The sequence below is a fragment of the Nansenia antarctica genome (genome assembly GCF_963989245.1).
Source record: "Nansenia antarctica genome assembly, chromosome: 17".
Lineage (NCBI taxonomy): Eukaryota > Metazoa > Chordata > Actinopteri > Argentiniformes > Microstomatidae > Nansenia > Nansenia antarctica.
This window is the reverse complement of record NC_137687.1, coordinates 17422984-17447232: the sequence shown is the minus strand read 5'-3', so window position 1 is coordinate 17447232 and position 24249 is coordinate 17422984. Positions and strand designations below refer to the sequence as shown.

Below are 24249 nucleotides of genomic sequence, written 5' to 3'. Positions count from 1 at the left end.
GGGGGGTTATGTGTCTGTCTAGACCATCGTTTCTCAACGGGGGCGCTCAGACAACTTTGGGGGGCGCTGGAACAGATATTTTAAAAAGGGGGGCGTTGATGTGTTCTTGGGGTCAGCAGTGTTATTACGTTCGAAAATGTTCGCTCGGACAAACCGTCTTTTCAGTCAGAACACCCGTCTCTGAGCGCTCCCAGAGCGCAGTGCTCTGAACTTGGCCGGGCTCTGTGACGCAGACAAATACTCCCTCCCCCTGCTTGCGATTGGTCAGCTGTCAGCAGTGAATTGTAACATGATTCGTAAATGCACGCACGGTCAGGTGGACAAACTGTCTTTTCAGTCAGAGCACGCATTTCTGAGCGCTCCCAGCATAGCATTATAAAACAACTAAAATCATATTATATCATCAAAATGGCCGCGAAAAGGCTAAAATGCAGACAGTACTCTATTGAGTATCTTAGCTATGGCTTCATACCATCTCCTACCAATGACCAACTCCCAATGTGTTTACTGTGTGAACAAGTATTTTCCAATGAGGCAATGAAACCCTCACGTCTAAAGGAGGACCTTAACAAGATACACCCGGACAAGGCAGATAAGCAGCGTCCATTCTTCCAGGCCCTCAAAGAGAAACATGGTAGGAGCACCATAAGCAGTCTCTTCGCTAGGAAGACCACCCAGACTGACAGCGGGCTAATAGCATCCTATAATATCTCCCTGCTGATAGCCAAATGTGGGCAGCCGTTCACAATTGGAGAGAAGTTGGTACTCCCTGCCATCAAAGAGGTAATATCTTCTGTGATGGAGCGTGATCCCACACAGGTGCTGAAATCCATCCCACTCAGCAATGACACCGTAGCACGCAGGGTTGATGAGATGGGCGCCGATACAGAGGAGCAGCTGTGTGCCATCCTGCGGGAAACTCCATTCAGTCTTCAGCTGGATGAGACAACCACTGCTGACAATAATGCTCTGTTGATGGCCTATGTCCGCTATAGTGCCTCCAACAGTCAGGAGATGTCTGAGGAATTTTTATTTTCCAAATATCTGGAAACAAACACCAAGGGCCAGACCATTTTTAATGCACTGGATGCATATCTACAGGAGAAGTCAATCCCAATCAAGAACATCCTTGCATGTGCCACTGACGGTGCCCCGTCCATGGTTGGCAGGTACCGTGGCTTCACCGCTCTGCTGAAGGAGCAGGTCCCGCATGTCCTCACAGTCCACTGTGTCTTGCACCGCCACAACCTTGTGGCCAAATCTAACAGTCTACCTCTCCATGAGTCTCTCAATGTTACAGTCAAGGCAATAAACAAAATAAAAGCCCACGCCCTGAATACCAGATTGTTCAGACAGCTGTGTCAGGAAAATGACGAGACCTTTGAGCGTCTTCTTCTCCACACTGAGGTCCGCTGGCTCTCAAAAGGAAACTGCCTTGCTCGCTTTTGTGAGCTGTTTGACAGCATCGTGGAGTTCCTGGAGGAGGTGGATGCAGCTCTTGGGGAACAGGTGTCATCCAGCCGCTGCGACATCATGTACCTCGCAGACTTCTTTGGAAAAATGAATGAAGTCACACTGAAGCTCCAAGGAAAAGGAGTTACTCTGGTCCAGAGCAAGGCGGTCATCCAGAGTCTCACCTCCAGGCTGGATCTATACAGGCAGAGCATAGGCAGGAAGCAGTTTGCCTATTTCCCGCTGTTGACCAAGGTAATCTAGCCTAGGCTACTAAATTATGATAATAATAAATAATACATGTAATAAATGTAGGCTACTCTATGCAAAACTATATTTGTGTTCCTGGTTAGTATAAATAACTCATGTTCTGTGTTCTTATGTATTATGAGTATAAACTTTAAGAAACATCAATTAGTTAACTAATTAGCAATAAAATAACCAGTTCAAAATCAGATAGTAACATTCTGCACAGATAACAATTTCCTGGTTATGCTCATTGCAGGTGTCTGAGGCTCTTACCGATGAGCGCCTCCTTATTTACACAGAGCACCTGAGGATGGTGAATGCTGACTTGAAGATCCGCTTCAGGGATCTTTTGGACCTTGATGTTCCCATCTGGGTGGTGCAACCCTTTCAGGCGGACGTGGCGGAATGCGAGCAAGCAATCCGGGAGCATCTCATCGACATCCAGAGTGACGATGAGGCCCAGGCTATTTTCCGCACCTCTGGCTGGGGCAACATGTGGGTCAAGTACTCTCAGCGTTACCCGGCTCTGTGGGAGAAAGTGAGGCTGCTTCTTCTGGCTTTCCCAACCACATACCTGGTGGAGCAGGGATTCAGCCAGGTCCTCCACATGCAGTCCAAGTACCGCAATCGCTTGGACTTGACGGCCTCAGGTGCACTGCGACTGAAACTAACTTCTCTGCAACCCGCAGTGAAGAAACTGGCGGAGAACCACCAAGCGCAGGGCTCACACTAATCCCCCCCGTGCAATTTGGCGAAATGTCACACCAGCACACTTAAAAAACGAACAATGTTAGTTGTGATGTACCGTTTTGTAGCCTACTGTTTGTTCTGCACCAGACGTGTGCAATTGCTGCTGTTCCGTAGCGTCTGTCTGTATTCTGTTTGTATTCTCTTGTCTGAGTTTGTTTAACACTCATAAACATAATTTGTATTCACATTCACATGGCTTTTCTGCTCTCTGATGACTAATGATAATGATATTCCAACTGCCCAGTTAAATCCAATTTATTATTTGGCATTCAGTGACATGCTTTTTAAATGATATAACACAGAATATTAGTCAACATTAATATTCAGGGGAGAAAATAAGCCTACTTTTTTATGGGGGGCGGTAAGAGACCTGGATAATGGACAGGGGGGCGCTGGCCCAAAAAAGGTTGAGAACCACTGGTCTAGACAGACACGTATTTGTAGTGTTAATTGTATGTATGTATAGTTGTATTCTGTTTGTTGTCTCTCATAATTTGGTGATGTCAGGAATAGAGAGGACATTAAAAAAAATGTATTATGGAAATTACAGCAGGACTTGTGTAACATTAACTTTTCATCATATCAGTTAGTAGGAAAACGGTTTGAAGATCATGAGCTGGAATGTCAGAGGCCTTCATAATACAGTCAAGAAAAAGAAAGTATTAACTTTTATTAAAGCCAAGAAATGTGACATAGTATTTATGCAGGAGACCCACCTACTAGTACAAGAATCTCTGAGACTTTGTTGTGACTGGGTGGGCTATGTGGGGGCGGCTTGTGGCAGTAGTAACAGCAGAGGGGTGGCAATATTAATTAATAAGCAACTACAATTCAAATGTCTAAGAGAGAGTACGGATGAGGCAGGGAGAATTTTACTGATGCTATGTGAGATTCAGGGTAACTATATTATACTAGCAAATGTGTACGGCCCAAATATAGATGACCCTGCATTTTTTGGACTACTTGAAAAGAAACTGAATGACATGGGAGACTATCCCATTATTATGGGTGGCGATTTTAATGAAGTAATGGACCCGGTGTTGGATCGTAGCTCTTCATTATCCCTCACTTCTAGAGCGCATATGGTGCTCAAAGATTTGTCCAGGGCGTCTGGTCTGGTGGACGTCTGGCGGCTACAAAACCCGTCTTCAAGGGATTATACATTCTTCTCTTCCCCCCACAGTTCTTTCTCTAGGATAGACTTCTTTCTGGTTTCTCAGTCATTGTTGTCCGCTGTAGCATCGAGTGACATCGGCAATATAATCTTGTCGGATCATAGTCCAATATTTCTCCATATACTGTCCGTTAATAGGCATAATAGGTCGACTAGATGGAGACTAAATTCTAGTCTATTACTGGATGAGACTTTTAAGGAATCACTTAGATCACAAATCGAGCTCTATATAGAAACAAATTTACCAACAGCCCCATCTGCAGGGATAGCCTGGGAAGCCTTGAAAGCTGTTTCGAGAGGTCATAATATATATTCATCATTCTTCGTTTAAAAAGAAGGAACACTATGCTAAACTACAGGAACTAGAGAAACAGATCAAAGTCGCAGAGTCAGAGTTTAAAAAAAATACATCATCTGTCAATCTTACCAGGTTGACTAAACTAAAATTTGAATTTAATTCAATTATGACCAAAAAGGCTGAATTCTGTCTCTTTCGGGCTAGACAAAAATATTTTGAGGAGGGAGAAAAGGCCGGTAGACTACTCGCCAGATATATTAAACAAAGAGAAGCACGGAGCACTATTCCAGCCATTAGGGGGGGCGATGGGCATCTTCTTTATGACCCCAAAGAAATAAATGGTGCATTCCGAGACTTCTATGTAAACCTTTACACTTCTGAGTCAAAGGTGAACAAAACAGACATCACTTATTTTTTAGCAACTCTCAATCTTCTGTCGTTATCTGAGGACCAGCTCGAGAGTCTTGACTCACATATTACTATTGAGGAGATAGTTGACGTTATTAAGCACCTACCTTCAAGTAAAGCGCCAGGTGTAGATGGCTTCACGGCCGAGTTCTACAAGGCCTACTCCAAAGAACTTGCTCCATTACTACTAAACACCTATAATGAAGCCCTGGAAAAGGGAAAACTTCCTCCTACTCTATCGGAGGCCATTATTACCCTTATTTTGGGACCCTTTAGATTGTAAGAATTTCAGACCTATCAGTTTAACCTCCTGCGATAGTAAGATATTATCAAAAATTCTGGCTAACCGCCTTGACAAGGTGATAACCTCTCTGATTCACCCCGACCAAGTTAGTTAAAGAGCAGGAGCTCAACGTTTGTTTGTGAATCTCTTCCGTGTATCTAGTGCTGACGTTTCATCATGGGGGCGGGCTAGGTGCGTCGACAAAAGTGGCACGTTTTTAAATTTATTTATAATGTACAAAGTTATAATTAACAAATTCATTCAAATATATGTGTCTTTTCAGACACAATGAGCATCTAGGAGTGTATTTGTTTACGTATATAATTGCGCGTATATCACTGCAATGTACACAGCATTTGCATGTTTCAGTGTGTTGGCCTTGATTCATTTCTGGTTGATTGTCGCCACCTAGTGGACACTAATTCTACCTAATCTCAGACTGTTGCTCGATAAAGCCCTGAGCACAGATACAAACAATCAGATTTATATTTATACCAAAAGATGATTAATTATAGGTCAGGCAAGTCAAATACATTATGCCGAATGGGATTTGTAGGTAGCCTGTTCCTACATACAGTCTTCATCATCATCATCATTACGATCAACAACAAGAACCCTACCTCACGTGTTGAAACCTATCTATTATGATTCCATCACATGTATCACGTTTCAGTTATTTACTCTCAGATCAATAAAGTATCATAAGTAACCTAACTAAATGTATCAGAAAATGTTAATCCCAATGACCCGTTTATAAAGTTTATGATCCTTATCAACAGCCAATAAACACAGGTCACACAGATGTTTTTGAGTGCAAAGGAAAAATTACAAGGAAATACCTTATCATTTAATGTAATTAGTTAATGTTTGAAAATCTATTGTTGTTTCCTTATGGCCATGTGAGTTAAATGTATAAACGTGCTCCTCTGTCTCTCATTGATCAGAACCTGAAGAACTTACCTGAGATTCACTCTCTAACAGGTAAGTCCTCTCCTCACGCTTTCTAATGATATTTGCTGTTTTAAATGTTGTTTTTCAATGAATTCAGATTTCTAGCATTATGATGCTTTAATTGTTATGTGTGTCTTCTTTTCAGAAACCTATCATCACCATGACGATGTTGAGCATTTCTCTGCTTCTCTGCGCTGCCGTTGCCCTGGGTGCAGCAGGTAAGAGAGACTAAACCAAAGATCTCCTGTAATTCTTTGTAACTCAAACTTCAGGTGTCTGTTTATTTCGTTTGTTTAGTAGTTGAGGTCCAACCTTTACTCTAACTTTGCCTGTCCTTGTTTCAGGGCCCGTACTGGTGGTACCTGTGGAAGGGCTCCCTCCTCTTGGTGAGTGTGTGAAACTCAACCCCTGGTAGAAACAGAGTCTAGATATCCCGTGGTCAGGTTTGAGATGTTGATGAAAGTCCATGCTTTGTTTCATTAGTGTTTGGTTCTGCTCACACCACTCTCTGTTACAGAGCCCTTACTGGACACTGTTGTAGAACAGCTCCCTCCTGTGGGTGAGTGTGTTATCAACCTATCCGTTATCTGACTGTCAATATCTCTACAAGGCAACAGGGTTGGAGAACTTCTAAAAACAGTTTCCTTCCCCTGACCAATGCCTACTGTATGTTACTGTAGAGTCTATGGGTGACGAGGGATACAACCTGGAGCAGAGGCCAGAGATCATGGTTGAGGAACAGCCTCTGCCCCTGGGTCAGTCTACTTTACTAGGCTGGTTATCTGTTACAAACTATTGTAAAAACTACAAGCTACGTTGCGTTTAATGAACAAGAGTCTTTTGTTTACTTACTAGTCATGTCCAGTTATAGAAGACTATAGTTTGAGTTTGTACCCTGAACAACCTCTTCTTACAGATACAGAGATCTTTGAGGAGATGGATGCTGAACAAGGACTACCTCTTGGTGAGTGTGTTTTCCTGGTTAAAGTGAAGAGTGCAACAAGTTTTTAAAAAAGACATGTTTTAATGTTGACTGTCTCTATCTTCTGAGAGGATATGATGTATAAAGAGAACCATCTTGGTAAACAAAAAATCATATTTTGCTCTCCTAGCAGAAACCCTGGAGATGCTGAGCAAGAAATCACTCTTGGTGAGTGTTTGAGTCACAAACCATGCTGTACATTTGTAAGTTGTCAGTTCCAAATAGAGACAGGAGTTTTTCCTGACCATATAATCTTATCCATAAAACCTCTGGGCCCTGGTCATACACTATATAACTATAGCCCTGAATTTTCCTGTCAAGGTCATTTGGTGAGGGAATTCTCCTGGCCCTAGTTATACAGTAGGGTGTGTATTGAGTAAACGTGTGTCTCCTCCTTACAGACCAGCTGGAGAGGATGGAGGAGGAGGAGGAGGAGGAGGGGCCACAGAGCAGGACGAGTTGTCCATCAGGATGGTCCAAGTATGGGAGACGCTGCTATGCGTATTACCCCCTTGAAATGACATGGGGCGAGTCAGAGGTAAAACTGTTTCACTGATTCAGCCTTACAGTGAATGACACCTGTGTTCCATCTGATGTGTGTCCCATTTCTCCACTTCTCAATTTCTCTCCTGAGAGCATTACAGAATGACTCACATACTCTGTAGTTGACATGTAAGGCTACTGTACGTGAACTCATGTGTCTCCCCCCTCCCCCCCTCTCTCTCCAGAGGAACTGTGTGTTCCAGGGGGGGAACCTGGCGGCTATCCACAGCACTGAAGAACATCACTTCATTCAGAACTTGATATGGACACACACTGGTGTTTATCCTATGACCTGGATCGGTGGCCAAGACGCTACCCATGTACGTATTCATTTACCTATAGGTTATGTGTGAAGCAGGGGAGGCTGGTGGGGGTAGAAATTGGAGGATGGGCTCATTGTAAAGTATGGAGCGTAATGAGGAATGCTATCAAACACGTGTTTTATACCATTCTCCATTACATTCATTACATGAGCCCATCCTCCAATTTCCACCTCCACCAGGTGTAAAGGCACATCATTAACCAGCCTTGAGAACAGCAATATGGGTGATATGGCTTATGATTAAAAACATTACTGAAATACTGAAATAATTGGTGATGAATGGATGATGCAAAGTAATAACAAACAGTTTCAAAAAGCATGCTGAACTGAGCTGGTCTGATAACATAACATATCACAGCCATAATTCACATGACAGAGCTGAGCTGAGCCAAGCTGAACCGAACTGGGCTGGCTCTGTTACACATCCACTATAGTACGGTAATTGTACTGTTTGATTGATTGATTGAAAACTTTATTAGAAGATTTGCAGAAGTAGGTACATGAAAGTACATATTACATACAAGGTCAACTAACAGGATAAAAACCCAAGAAAGCCACTGGCTTATTTCAATTGGGGTCCTTGATTCTCAATTCATCGTTACATGTAAGACAGACAAAAAAAACTAGTACTATCTACAAGATAATACAGACAAATAACTATTACTATCTACAAGATAAACATACATCCAACATGGGAAGAACAATACAACAAAACATAAGGTATGTACAGCAGGTAGGACAGGTGGGGACATACACCACCGGTGGGGGCGGGGGACAAAACACAAAGTATGTACGGGGGACAAAACACAAAGTATGTACAGTGGGTAGTTCGGGTCTTTTAATCTGATTTTTGATTTAGAGGGTCCAGTTACGGATTGCAGCCTCCTGTAAAAAAAATTTGAGAGTGGTTTTGAAGGTGGGCTTGCACTCCTTTAAGATTATAGGAAGGGCGTTCCACATTTTTACTGCATAGTTTGCAAACGAGTTTAACCCCTTGTTTGTGGTGCAACGCGGTTGAACGTGGTTCGTGGAGCTTCCTCTGGTGTTGTATGTGTGGACGTTGTTCACTTTTTGGAAGTATGTTGACAGGTACTTGGGTGTCTTTGTGGTGTAGCGTATCTTGAAGACCAGGCCCAGTGCAAGCTGCTGCACTCTGTCAACTACTCGTAGCCAATCAAGGCTAAAAAAATGAGCAGCGGTTAGATGTGTCCTAGGGTTGAGGCCTAGCAGAAGCCTAACCAGTTTATTTTGGGCTGTCTGGAGTCTTGTTTTATGGGCCTTTGTGGTTCTATAGTACCATGATGTTACGGCATAGTCGAAGTGACATTGAATGAGAGCTCCTGATAGGGTCCTCAGTGTGTTTTTACTGACAAGTGAGGATATCCTGTACAATAATCTAGTTCTATGGTTCACTTTTTTGATTACTTTTGCTGCCATTTTATCTCCGGAAAGATTTGCCTCTAAGATGGAGCCCAGGTATGTAATATCCTCTTTTCTTGTGATATTAATGTTACCCACTTTTATTTTAAAATGTTCAGCCTTTCTGAGTTTAGATGGGGATCCGTATAGGATGGTTTCAGTTTTACCTAGGTGTATTGTTAGTTTATTGTCAGCTAGCCAGATGCAGATTCTACTCAGTTCAGTGCTTAGCGCTTTTTCCACCTGCAATATGTCCCTGTCAGAGACCAGCAGAGCCGAGTCATCCGCGAACAGGAACAAATTGCAATCACATGCTGATGACATGTCATTCACATATATTAGTAACAGTAAAGGTCCCAATATGCTTCCTTGTGGAACGCCGCAGGTCACTGGGAGGGGGGGGGACAGTGTTCCGTTCACACTAACCACCTGTTCCCTCCCCTCTAAGTAGGATTGCATCCAGCTCACCGATGTTCTATCGAACCCAATTGCTTTCAGTTTATCTAACAATATGTGGTGATCTACTGTGTCGAAGGCCTTCTGGAGGTCCAGCATGACCATGCCGCAGTACTTGCCCGAGTCCACCTCATGGTTGATGTGGTCGTTCAAATAGAGAAGGCATGTGTCAGTGGAATGGGATGTTCTGAATCCTGATTGAAATTCATACATCAGATTTTTTTCGGTAAGGTACCTATCAACCTGTTCATAAACTATTTTTTCCATAAGTTTCGAGATGGAATTAAGAATAGAAACAGGTCGGTAGTTGCCTGGGTCTAATTTGCTTCCTTTTTTATACAGTGGGGTTACCCTTGCTATTTTAAAGTCAAGGGGGACGTGTCCCTGTTTGATGGAGAGGTTTATTATGTGGGTGATGATTGGGGTAATGGAGGCAGCTGAGTCTTTTAGAAATCTGGCTGGAATATTGTCATGGCCCGTGGCCTTTTCTGAGTGTAGAGCGCCCAGCTTTTTAAACACCTCATCGTTTGACACCATGGAGAGTTTAAAATCATCTTTGCGTACACCCAGTTTATTGTAGAACGCACGGATGTGCTCTACACCATAACGCCCTGAGTGGGGTGGTAGATTGTTAACTAATTTAGTGGCTATTGTTGTAAAGAAAGTGTTTAAGCACTTAGCCACATCCAGCTTGTCTGTAAGGAGAGAATCTCCCGATTTTATGCTGATGTTTGTAGACCTGGTTTTGAGTTTTTGACTGCAACCTAGTTGGCTATTAAGTAGCTTCCAAAGGTCACGTGGTTTGTTTAAGTTTTCTTCGATTTTGTTATCGAGGTATTCTTTCTTAGCAGATTTGGTCATGGTAATTACCTGATTGCATAGTTTGTTGCATTGTTTTTTAATTTTCTCAAAGTGGGTTTTGTGATCTTCATTTAAGTGTTTCACTAATTTTGATTTGCATTTTTGAACTTCAGAGCATTTTAGGTCTCTGACTTTCATAGCATTTAGAATGTCCGAATTCATCCATGGTTCCGATCGGGCTTTAACCCTGGTGGTTCTCATGGGGGCTATACTGTCAATAATATTTAGGAATTTGGTTTTGAAACCTAGCCATGCCTCTTCAACCTGTGTGCATTTTAGTTAATCTAACCAGTCTTGATTCTCCAGTTTATGGTTTAAGGCCTCACTAGAATAGGATTTAAGGGATCTAGTGGTTACCGTTTTATGACCGCCAGCCTTGGGTTTATGTTTTTTACGAGTGCAAAAGATCATGTAATGATCACTTAGCCCACATACAATAACCCCACTCTTGGAGATTTTGGACTCATCCGATGTTAGAATGAGATCTATGGTGGTTTGAGTAGAAATACACACCCTAGTGGGTTTGGTAATTTGTTGACGGAGACCGTGTAATTCAGAAAACCTAGTGAAGGATTTGAAAACGGATGCTTCATTTCTGAGCATGTCCGTGTTCAAATCCCCAATAAGAATCTTTTCCACACAGTCAACGTCATCCAAGCACCCCTCAAGAATATCATAGAAATCATTCTGATCGGGAGGTCTGTAGATAGTACCAACCAGCACCGGTTTTGCTTTGTTAAAGATAATTTCAACCCAAACAGATTCTAATTTGTCACGATTCAGGTCATACCGGGTGTTAAAGATAATATCGTTGTGAATGTACATGCAGACACCACCCCCATACCTGTTCCTGTCGTTTCTGATGACTGTGTAGTTAACTATTTCAATCTCTGGGTCTTTGATTGATTCATCAAACTTGGTCTCAGAGAAGCTCAAAATGTGAACCTTGCTGTCATGGAACATTTCTCTGATTTGGTCCAGTTTAGGCACAAGACTGTTCACATTAAGGTGAACAATATGCAGGCCCTTACAGTGCTGGAAGGGCACAGTATGGTTCAGGTTGGTCCTTTAATGTGTAAAGTCCCTGACTGAACTCTTCCTGTCTCTTCCTCAGGAGGGCCTTTGGCTGTGGAGCGACGGGTCCCGGTTCTCCTACAGAGACTGGGTCATTGGACAGCCTGATAACTGGAAAGGAAATGAAAACTGTCTTCAAATGAACGTTGGAGGTACATTTTGTTATTGATCCTTTTCCTCTAGTAAAGCAATGCTGCTGATGAAATTACAAATCATTCTAATTGTTCAGTCACTGTGTTTTACCACTCTGCAACAGAATGTGTAACATTTTATTTTTTCAGTCACGATTTTTAAATTTTTATTTGTGCTCTCTTTGTCTCTATGCAGCTCCGAAACTGTGGAATGATGTTGCCTGCTCTAATAAATACTCCTATGTGTGTTCCCGAAGACTGTGATCTCTCAGACCTCACTGCTGTGAAAATGTCTATTTGAATCTGCAATAATTATGATACTACTTAGTCTCTTTCATGTTCACTGTACATGTTAATGAAGATTTAGTACATACATAATAAAGCCTATTCCTGTTTTTCCAGTATGCTTTTGAATACTGGAACAGTACTGTTGGTTTTGTTTGAGAATTGATTCTAAACATCAATGTAATGTTGAGTGTTTTATTTCAGAAATAAAGAGTTCAATAAAATGTGATAAAATGAGTGCTGAAGTGTGTCTTAACTTCTCTCCAATTCTCCTCTCCTCTCCATGACTTTGGACATAGTGTCACAAGGACGTAAAGAAAGAAAGACTGTAAGTCACCGCTTATAGTCGGGGTAGTGGTGGTCTAGTGGATAGTGAGTTGGACTTGTGATCGGAAGGTTGTGAGTTCAAATCCCGCCTGAAACCACACCACTACTAGTGTGCCCTTGAGTAAGGCACTTAGCCCTCAGTTACTCCAGGGGGAATGTCCCTGTAATTCGTAATTGTAAATCGCTTTGGATTAAAAGCGTCTGCTAAATGGCAAAATTAAAATTATTAATTAATTAAGAGTCACCTCATAAGACACAGAACTCAAATCAATCACATTTAATTGTATAGCTATTTCCTTACCTTTACTAAATTGTTTATAGAGTCAATATATAATAAAAGTAAATTAATATTTTATAGCGTTTTCACAGGAGCAGCTTTTTATATTTATTGGACATTTTGTTATTTTCCCCTATTAGTGCCTACAGGATATTGCACCCAAGTGGGTTAGAGTTAGGTAAAGGGTTGTGGGTAATTGTATGGTTATGTACAGGGTTGTGGGTAAGGTTAGGGTTAGGTAAAGGAGTGTATAGGGGTGAGCATGGCATGGCCGTTCAGTTAAAAAGGCTTTCTGGCAGAAAGCCCTGAAGGCAGACTTCTCCCGTGTGTGTGTGTGTGGGGGGGGGGTATGCTTTTGGGACGCTGTACTGGCAGGCCTCTTCCCCCACCACCTTCAAGGCAATAACAGGATGGGATCGATACAGTAGTGATCCCCTCTGTGTGGCTGGTTCATCGTCATGGGAAAGGCTGACCCACAATCTCCTGATATGCCTGTTCTAATAATATACACCACATTTAAGTCATTACAAAATGTCCCACTATTTTAGCTAGCTATGTTTATGTGTTCACACGGCTGAATAGTATAAACGAGAGATTTGCACGGTGTATACATTGTAACCTGCAGATTTGTTGTAGGAATCCTGCTGGGTAAAGTTATACCCAATATATCCTGCTGTCATGACTCATACAGGGGAAACAATGGTGATGTGATTGACCAGCAAATCCATGTTGAATCTTTGGTTAATATTAGTGTCAGTTTTGGTTTTGGGGAGTACACAGATACTGTGTTTACTTCAGTGTACTTCATGTTTGGAGGGAGGGGGGTGATTGTTCATTGGAGTGTGTGTGTGTGTGTGTGTGTGTGTGTGTGTGTGTGTGTGTGTGTGTGTGTGTGTGTGCATGTGTGTGTGTGTGTGTGTGTAATGCGCGTTCCGCATGTTCCGCTGCAGCTGTAGGATATGTTGGTATTTGATCACCTTCTATATAAAATCACCTGCTCGGCTTTAATGACTTAACCGCTATTTAAGAAATTATAATTGTTGCCACCCTCTATACTAGTTTTTGGTGAAACTACGTCTTTGTTTTGAGCGCCAGTGCGCGTTTTATGCGCGTGCACGCTGAATGCCAATATATGAAAGGGTCTTACATGGGCTGCAGGTCGCTGCTCTCCTGAGCAGGGGGGTCCCACGCATGAAGGTTCACCTTCCACAGCTTGATCTGCTGATCCCAGGAGCGCCTGCTGTACTTCTTAAACTTGTTGGGAGTTCTGGGATGAACTCCTGACTGCCTCAGGTGTCTAAAGAAACGACAGACAGCAATGAGTTGAAGATTAACCTCTGCTGTAATTGTATGTAACATAAGATGATCAAATACATTATCCCTGGTCATAACTGCAGTTCGCATGAACAAAAGATGCTCAGGAATAATCAAAACAAACATCTTGAGTTATACAAGAGACCCACATTCAAAGTGTTACTCACTTGGGCACCTTGAGGCAGGCCAAAAAACATTAGCGAAGGAATTTTTACCTTTATTTTTATTTTACCAGGCGAGAAAATTAAGAACAAAATTCTTATTTACAATGCCGGCCTGAATGAATTAATAAGTCTATGCATGTTAGATAAACATAGTGTACAAGACATCATTAATCAAGCATACCTCCCAACAGAGGCCCCAAATTAAATACAGAAATGTCAGCCCTCTGAAAAGTATAATCACAGTGTTTCCTCTATATCAGCGGTTCCCAACCTTTTAGGACTCACGGCCCACATACCAGATCTCTCCAGTGTTCGCGGCCCACTCAGCAGAGCGCGAAGCGCGTGCGATTTTGTTCCGCGTGCACGCGCATGAAACGCGCACGAGCGCTCAAAACAACGACGTCATTTGACCAAAAACTAGGTCAAATGACTTTTTGATTGATTGATTGAAAACTTTATTAGAAGATTTGCAGAAGTAGGTACATGAAAGTACATATTACATACAAGGTCAACTAACAGGATAAAAACCCAAGAAAGCCACTGGCTTATTTCAATTGGGGTCCTTGATTCTCAATTCATCGTTACATGTAAGACAGACAAAAAAAAAACTAGTACTATCTACAAGATAATACAGACAAATAACTAGTACTATCTACAAGATAAACATACATCCATCATGGGAAGAACAATACAACAAAGCATAAGGTATGTACAGCGGGTAGGACAGGTGGGGACATACACCACAGGTGGGGGCGGGGGACAAAACACAAAGTATGTACAGTGGGTAGTTCGGGTCTTTTAATCTGATTTTTGATTTAGAGGGTCCAGTTACGGATTGCAGCCTCCTGTAAATGTTTTTTGAGAGTGGTTTTGAAGGTGGGCAGTGTTTTGCACTCCTTTAAGATTATAGGAAGGGCGTTCCACATTTTTACTGCATAGTTTGCAAACGAGTTTAACCCCTTGTTTGTGGTGCAACGCGGTTGAACGTGGTTCGTGGAGCTTCCTCTGGTATTGTATGTGTGGACGTTGTTCACTTTTTGGAAGTATGTTGACAGGTACTTGGGTGTCTTTGTGGTGTAGCGTATCTTGAAGACCAGGCTCAGTGCAAGCTGCTGCACTCTGTCAACTACTCGTAGCCAATCAAGGCTCAAAAAATGAGCAGCGGTTAGATGTGTCCTAGGGTTGAGGCCTAGCAGAAGCCTAACCAGTTTATTTTGGGCTGTCTGGAGTCTTGTTTTTTGGGCCTTTGTGGTTCTATAGTACCATGATGTTACGGCATAGTCGAAGTGACATTGAATGAGAGCTCCTGATAGGGTCCTCAGTGTGTTTTTACTGACAAGTGAGGATATCCTGTACAAGAATCTAGTTCTATGGTTCACTTTTTTGATTACTTTTGCTGCCATTTTATCTCCGGAAAGATTTGCCTCTAAGATGGAGCCCAGGTATGTAATATCCTCTTTTCTTGTGATATTAATGTTACCCACTTTTATTTTGAAATGTACAACCTTTCTGAGTTTAGATGGGGATCCGTATAGGATGGTTTCAGTTTTACCTAGGTGTATTGATAGTTTATTGTCAGCTAGCCAGATGCAGATTCTACTCAGTTCAGTGCTTAGCGCTTTTTCCACCTGCAATATGTCCCTGTCAGAGACCAGCAGAGCCGAGTCATCCGCGAACAGGAACAAATTGCAATCACATGCTGATGACATGTCATTCACATATATTAGGAACAGTAAAGGTCCCAATATGCTTCCTTGTGGAACGCCGCAGGTCACTGGGAGGGGGGGGGACAGTGTTCCGTTCACACTAACCACCTGTTCCCTCCCCTCTAAGTAGGATTGCATCCAGCTCACCGATGTTCTATCGAACCCAATTGCTTTCCGTTTATCTGATCAAAGACCAAGATCGTAAATGTTGTATGTAAATGGTGTGTGTTCAATATTTACGACCAAACATCCTTATGTGTGTGGGCAACTCCCGACCAGGGTTGCCAGATGGGCTCGGGTTTTTTGGGTGGCATTAGCGGTTTTAGACTGTGGTTAGGGTGGAAAATGTCGATCCCATCTGGCAACCCTGCTCGCGAGTCCGGGATGGAATGTAGCCAATCAAGAAGCGAGCTGACTTCTTCTTTTCGGATGGAAATATCGGCGCACACCACACACAATACGATCAAGGCTGTTCAATCCAAGATTTTTTATCTTTTTAAAATTAAAACGTTTTTGTAACAAAAAAACGTCAATACATTTTTTTTTTTGCCCATGATTTGGCGGCCCACTTGCAGTACTCTCGCGGACCACCAGTGGGCCGCGGCCCACAGGTTGGGAACCGCTGCTCTATATGCATTTATTGGTGGCGGGCCGCCACGAATGAATTTCCTCCGCCACTAATTGATTCAGTCCACTAAAAAAAATAAAAAAATAATCCACCTCTGAACATTTTAGCTGATTAAAATATATCTGATCCTAGATCAGCGCTATAATGGATGTTGACTAAAAGTGCACCTAAATCCACGCCCATCTCTCTCTAACCGCTGATCCAAAATCAGATTAATGACATTAAACATTCAGTTGACGACGTGACACAAGGGCTACTCCTGATTGGTCTAAATGTGAACCGGCATGAGAACCGTGCAGACTCAACCATCCCTGCTCAGCAGTCTTACCTGCCGAAATGCTCGGGCGCCTGTGTTTTCTCCTCGCAAATAACGGGCTAAAAGTCACCGGTAGTACCATCTAAAAGATACAAAAAGCTGATCTAGCTAGCTAGGTGCACAAATAAGATATCACGTTAAATAACTTCGAAAAATTAAACGAAAACAGCGACAGATGGATGGATTTTTCAAGAAAAAAGATGTCCCAGACACTTCAAACATTGCTGAAGCTAGCAGTGGCTATGAGCGATCCGAAACTGCATGGCTGGCAGGAGCAAAGGAGCTAGTTGGTGGATCAGCTAACAACGTTTATGGCGGGGTACCACCACCACCACCAGCTACAACTACAGCGGGAGAACAAGCAGCAGCTACTGTGCGCTGTGGTATGTACACCAACATATATTACTTTCGTTTGTTACTTTATTTGGACTTTGGATTTTAAGACCACTTTAATTCATGAAAAGGTCCAGAGTTTCTTGTTGCAAACGGAGGTGTGCGTTGAAACCAACACCCAATCATGCCAGGACGATGGCTAATTTAATAATTTTGATAGCCATCACATCTAGTTGAAAAACTGTCGCAAGTTGAAGAACTCGCGCAAGTTGGAAATACTCGGAAACTTTCGCCAAGTTGGACATACTTTTCCTGTTGTGTTTGAGACGGAGCCAAGACTAGGGGTGTAACGATACATCGATTCACATCGATGCATCGATTCATTGACTAACGATCTGATTACATCGATGCAATGTAAAAACATCGATCTATATCGTCATCTTATGCGCGCAGAGAGAGAGAGACTTGAAAAAGATACGAATGTTTTTCTTTTTTGATGAGAGACAGTAAGTCTATCCCTTTTAATATATATTTTGGAACATCTCTCTGAACCAGGGAAGTGAACATACTCGCGTTCGCAATGAGTTCGCATTCACCGTGTGTGACTGTCTACTCTGGCTCGGCTCCACTTCTCGGCTCCTCCTCCTCTCGCGTTCGGCAATCTCCGGTAATCTTCGGAAATGTTCGGCTTGTGTGAGTGCGTCTAATGAGAGTGCGTCTAACGGGAGTCTAATGGGCGAATACATTGACCGTTTTGGACACCAAAGATATTTTTTTACATCTACTCTTCGAGGCGAATCCAGTCAGACCAATATCAGACCTGCTGGACGTGTGTGACACGTGTGTGGACGTGTGTGTGTGTGACTGGATGTCTCTCTGAACCTGTGTGTGTGTGTGTGTATGTTAATGAGCTGTATGTTAATTACCACTTATTACAATTGATAATTGTGTTAGATTGGCATATGATATCGCGTCATATCGATCATATCGTCATATCGATCTTGAATCGAATCGAATCGAAATCGTATCGTGACTGACATTGTGATATCGTCAAACATTGTATCGTCATACAAACAAATCGATATAATATCGTATCGTGATGAAGCTGGTGATTTACACCCCTAGCCAAGACTGCTCGTTTGGAAGGACATTGGATCCGTGAGTAAAGCCAAGTACACACTAGACGATTTTAACCCCGATTTAGCTGTCGCCGACCAGTTTTTGCGGTCGGAGACAAAATCCTCCCGTCGTTGCAAACCCGGGGACGCGCCGTCTCCGACGCTCGTTTAATGTGACAGGCTCAGAGACGCAATCGGAGGACCGCCGATCCCGTCGGAGGGGCCGTCGCAGGGCTCCAGATCGTTTCATTTTATCGGCCGACGGAATCTACATTCTGCTAGTCTGAGATGGGCAACGACCCGTGTGGACAGCACAGCCAATGAGAGGTCGAGGAAATGCAGCGCGGAGGAGGCGTGAAAGTAGAAATGGCTATTTACAGTATATAATAGTAAATAGCCTATTATATAAATAGCCATATATGTATATATATGTATATATTACATATAGTAATATGGCTATTTTCTAGTAGAAATGAGCTCCATCTTTTTTTGACAGCTGTCAACGTCTCGTCATCATGTGCTGATATCGCGACACTACAGCTTGGCGAATCGTCCTGACCAAGTGAAGAATGGTGTAGTCTGTGAGCCCCCGTCGTTGCCACATCCTGTAGTGTGTGCTGTGCTGCGCAGTCTGCACGCCGCTGTGACGCGGACACCAGCACGACGGTCGTTTAGTGTGAGAGGCTCAGCGATGTTACAACTTGAAAAGTCGTCTAGTGTGTAGCCGCCTTAACGTAAACCTTCAGAGCTGATGGAAACCGGTATCACAAGTTTATATTCTGTATATATATATATTTTTTTGCCATCCTCCCTCTAGTTTTGGTTGAAATTAGGTCGTTGTTTTGAGCGCGCGCCTGTCGATCACCCGTACGCTTTGATAATATCTTCACCCATCATCTAGTCTGGTCTGGCGCCTGCGCCGTCTGTTGTTCTTCCTGCACACAGGTAAACAGATCCAGGATCCAGCAGTGTCGTCGTACACTAACGGGGTTAGCAGAGTACTCAGTCACTGGACGTACACGCCTATATAAAGCGTACACACAGCGTCTGTCGTCATTCAAAAACCTTTTCTCGCTTCTCACTGGAGCTGACAACAAATGTGCGGGTGGCTAGAGCTAAACAGTCCACAGATACGAGCGACCAAACTCGTGCCGACGGGCGCTCTGCTGCTAAACTGCACTTTCGTTGACGTTCACAGGAGTTGAAATACTTCTGTTGAAGAGTAGGAATACTCTGACTCGGGGTAGCGATACCCCGTGTTACGATTCGAGTAGCAACACTCGCCTTGCTCGGAACGAAAATAGTAGCGATACTCCTCGTTCTGAACGACGCGTGTAGCAATACTCCCTGTTCTGCGAGTAGGAATACTCCGAACGGTTACGGGTAGCAATACCCAGTGTGAGAGACAAAAGTAGAAATAACTTTATCTCTATAACGCACTGCTAGCGGGTAGATAGTAATATCCCTCCCCTGTCCCTTCTGTTTTCCCTTGATAGCTGACAAGCTAACGGGTCAAGTAGCGAGGCCTGCTAGCAGCTAGCCTACAACCCTTAGCCAGAAATGGCTAACGTTGAGGCTAGCGGACCTAGCACAGCCGAGACTAGCCGGAAGACCTGCCCGTGCGGCAAGTCAATGGCTAGCTGGGACACTCACTCTAAGTGTGCAGTGTGTCTGGGATTAATCCACGCCCGGGCCGCTGTTATCTCTACCGATGAGTGTATCCACTGTGCAGTGTTCCCCAAGAAATCTCTCCGCCGACGGCTAAGTCGCATGGCTAGCCTGTCGGGAGAAGATCCGCTTCTGTGTAAGGCAGCCGAGACGCTGCCATCACAGTCTAACGCGGACATGTCCCCAGGTTTACCGACACCATGCTGGGTGGACTTAGTGCCACATAACATAACAACATAACAACATAACAGCATAACAACATAACAGATGGCGGCGCTACGCCCGAGAGCAGCCGGCCACTTTCTACCTGTCATTGTTTTTTACTGTTCGTTTTACTACGTTTTACTATGTCAGAGTGTTCTTCAAAAGAACCCGATCATATACAGATATGACCGAAGAGAGCTCTTTGACATCCGTGCCTCATTAGGAGAAATCCCATCGAACATGACAGCTCCCTTCACTATTCCCTACGGACCATGGAGTATTAACAAACGGATTCACCGGAGAGGAGCAGGCAGACGCCGAGGGCATCGGGCTGGATCAGCGGTGAAACGCAAACAGCGAGCCCGCATCAATACCGAGCCGTCACCCCTCTCTCCCACCCGGCCTCGAGATCAACACATGCCTGTAGAGACACCTACCTCGCCCGTGACTCGTGAAGTGGTGAAGATGGGACTCCTAAACGCCAGATCGGTGAAGGAGAAAACATCCGTGCTGAATGACTTTATATCCAAACAAGATCTCTCTTTCTTTTTCATCACAGAAACGTGGCAAACTCCTGGGGATTATTCCTCTCTCAACGAACTCTGCCCAGTTGGCTGGAAGTACCACAGCATCCCGAGACGCGGTAAGACGGGAGGGGGCGTGGCCTGCCTATATAAGGACAAATACACCTGTTCTCTGCTGAACTGTCATACTTATTCCAGCTTTGAGGTTCAGTTGCTGAAAGTAGGCATAACCCTCCTCATCATGATCATCTACCGCCCGACGGACAGCAAGACCTTTAAGGAAACCAAGAATTTTACATCCCAATTCTCTGATCTCCTTACTGAAATCATTCCCAGCCATAACAAGGTGCTTATCATGGGGGATTTCAATATCCATGTGGATAATCCCACCCGGGCTTTCGAGTCTGAATTCCTGGACCTGATCGAGTCATTTGGTTTGACTCAGCATGTTTCTGGCCCCACCCACAGTGGAGGACACACATTAGATCTGGTCCTCTCAATCAACATCCCCATCAGTGACGTGGAGACCATGCTGGCTCATGCTGACTGTGACCATAAGGCAGTTCTGTTCACCTCATCTCTGTCCATCCCTCCCTCTACCCAATCCTCTGCTCGCCTCTCTCGATGCATTAACGCCCAGACAGCCCCAAGGTTTTCCTCTGCCTTCATGGCCGCCCAAAACACCAGGGCAGGGGAGGCACCATCTGACCCAGAGGAACTCACTTCCATGTTCAACACCTCCTGTCGCTCCATCCTCGACTCGATAGCCCCGCTTACCCTGAAAAAGCCCAAACCCAGGGTCACAGCTTGGCTCAACGACACCATCAGATCTCAGAGAAGAGCGTGGAGACAGGCGGAACGCAGGTGGAAAAAGGACGGGCTGACCTATCAGAAGGTCGTAAAGACTGAAAGGGCTAAGTACTTTGCCACTCTCATCTCCATTAACTCACACAACCCCAGAGTGTTATTCAGGACGATCAACACCGTTGTTCACCCCCCCCCTACCGTCATCCAGGATCCATCCCCGGCTAAGTGCGAGGAATTTTTATCCTTTTTTTCACCAAGTCACCAATATCAGAAAAAAACATCCCGCACTCCACCAAGGACTTAGCCACCACACTGGGATGTTCATCCACGTTCTCCAGCTTCTGTCCCTTCACTCTACCAGCCCTATCCAAGATGGCCGCTGTACTGAAGCCGGCCTCATCGCCTCTGGACCCCATCCCTACCCCCCTCCTCAAAGAGGTGTTCGACACAGTAGGGCCACACATCCTCTCAATAATCAACAGCTCGCTGGCCACTGGCATTGTTCCGCCCACCCTCAAACAAGCAGTGGTACAGCCTCTCCTTAAGAAACCCAACCTGGACCCTTCCAACCTCAGTAACTACAGACCCATCTCCAAGCTCCCAGTCGTGGCCAAGCTCCTGGAAAAGGCTGTCCTCAGCCAGCTATGGCCCTACCTCCAACAGAACAACATCCTGGAGAAGTTTCAGTCTGGCTTCAGACCTGGCCACAGCACTGAGTCGGCACTTTTAAAGGTTTGGAACGACCTCCTCCTCATCGCAGACTCCAGGAAATGTGCTGCCCTGGTCCTCCTGGACCTCAGCGCAGCTTTTGACACCATAGACCATGCCATCCTCTTTAATCGACTCCAGCAGGAGGTTGGCATCACCGACACCGCCTTGTCCTGGTTGAAGTCTTACCTCAGCAATAGAACCTACGCCGTCCACATAGCAGACAGCTCCTCCAGACAAGCCAACCTCACCTGTGGGGTCCCTCAGGGCTCCATCCTCGGTCCCATCTTGTTCTCCCTCTACATGCTCCCCCTCTGTCTAATCCCTCAACGCTACCAGATCTCATTCCACTGCTATGCGGACGACACCCAGCTTTACTTATCAATCAACACTGACGACCCCGCCGATCTGATGCGCCTGATGGACTGCCTCCACGATGTGAAGGAGTGGATGGCCCAGAACTTCCTACAGCTGAATGAGAGCAAGGGGGAAATCCTCCTCATCGGCAACACCACCGCCATCACTCAGCTCAGCACCAACATGGGAAGCCTGTCCACCCTTGTCAGACCACATGTCAAGAACCTCGGTGTCATCTTTGACTCTGAGCTCAACCTTAACCGACAAGTGAGCTCCGTCGTGAAGTCATGTTTCTACCAACTACGTATCATAGCCAAGATCAAGTCCTTCCTCACCCCCAGTGACCTGAGGAGGGTCGTCCTCATGCTAATTTCATCTAGGCTCGACTACTGCAACTCTCTCTATGCTAGACTTCCTGATAAGACCATCTACCGCCTGCAGCTAGTCCAAAATGCCGCTGCCAGGCTGGTATCAGGCACTAAAATGAGGGACCACATCTCCCCTGTCCTCATCTCCCTTCACTGGCTCCCAGTAAAGAAGAGAGTGAAGTTCAAGATCTGCACCTTTGTCTACAAAGCTCTCAACAGTCTCGCCCCACCCTACATCAAGGACCTCCTGGACCTGTCTTCCACCTCAAGGCCCAGGCTCAGGTCCGACGCCCAACTCAGCCTGAGGGTCCCCCGCACCAACCTCAAGAGGAAGGGTGACCGTGCCTTTGCGGTGATAGCACCGACCCTGTGGAACGCGCTCCCTTCCGCCATCAAGTCTGCCCCCACTCTGGACTCCTTTAGAGCCAAGTTAAAAACCCACCTCTTCGTCAATGATGTTCCCTAAGTCTACTCCCTATTTGTTGTAAATTGTATCCCTTGAGATGTAGTCTGTGTCTGTTTGCTTTCTGTGCTCCTTGTCCTTGTCCTTGTCTTTATCTGTTCCTTTACCCGGGCTGCGCCCCGGGCCGATGTAAAAGTTGGATGGGGGGCGCATTATAAATAAAATTAACATTAACATTAACATTAACATAGCCCTGACATCGGTTTCCCGGTACTGGATGACAAGGGGATGGACAGCTTTACCGCTGCTCGCTATGAGAGAGACTCGGACAATGATGAGGGAGGGTCGCGTGACTCAGACCTCATTTTGTCCACCGATGATGAGGAAGACTCCTCATTATCAACCGGTAGGCGCGGAGCTGGAAAGCCCCCCACGCCTGACGGAGGTAACCAACCCTCCGCCCCGTCTCCCATGGACTGCGACATGCAGGACATGTGCAAGCGAGCAGCGGAGAGGCTGAATATCCCCTGGCCCGTCGCCCAAACCGAAACTGCTATGTCACGCTTTGACGGCAAAAGACTGCAGACGGCGGCTAAGACGGGGAAACAAGTTATGCCGTTCTTCCCCGAGCTACTCGATGAGATAGCAGTTACGTGGAAAGAACGGCCATTCAGCGAGAAACACCCAATAATCGGGGGTTCTCGACTGGATTGTGAGGGGATGGACTCCCTCGGCCTCCGCCACATCCCACCGGTCGAGCCGGTGGTGGCGCGCCACCTGCACCCGAAGACCCCCGTATCTTCGGCTGCCCCGTCCCTACCCTCCAAGTCGGACCGCTTCCAGGCTAGCCTTACAGACAAGTGCTACAAAGCAGCGGCACTGACAGCGAGGGCTCTCAATGCCTCCGCACTCCTATCAGCCTACCAGGCTGAGCTGGAGGAGGATATGACCGCTAACCCAGACAATATGCCTACCCTATGGGAGGAAATCTGCGTTATAACGGATCACATCCTCCGTCTCCACAAGACGGCCATTCAAGCCACGGGTAAATCCATGGCTCTCATGGTACTGCGTGGGAAGGCGCGCTAGGCGGCTGTTGCGCGCCCCGGCCACAAGGGGGCGCCAACAGCTCGCAGGTGACGGTGTGGCCAGTCAGCCCGCTTTCCACGCATCAACGGGAATGGGCAGACTGCACACAGTCAGACTGGGTGTTGAGGACACTACGAAGGGGCTACAGGCTCCAATTCTGTGTCGCTCCACCCCCATTCAGATAAATACTGTACTCTCGAGCTCAGGGCGAACGAGCCAATATTCTCCAGGAGGAAATCTCCATTCTAAGGGAGAAAGGAGCTATAACAGTTGTACCTCTCGAGGAGACCCACAGAGGTT

General features: G+C 45.1%; 1 protein-coding gene across 1 annotated transcript; it reads left to right on the top strand.

Annotated features, from left to right (window-relative positions):
* Nucleotides 1-537: 537 nt before the first annotated feature.
* Nucleotides 538-2434, top strand: LOC308172455 (zinc finger BED domain-containing protein 5-like; the record flags this gene model as incomplete). The annotated part of the gene is made up of 2 exons (XM_080547359.1): nt 538-1707; nt 1958-2434. 2 exons carry the CDS (start codon nt 538-540, stop codon nt 2432-2434), a joined length of 1647 nt encoding a protein of 548 aa, XP_080403485.1.
* Between the last annotated feature and the right edge of the window lie 21815 nt (nt 2435-24249).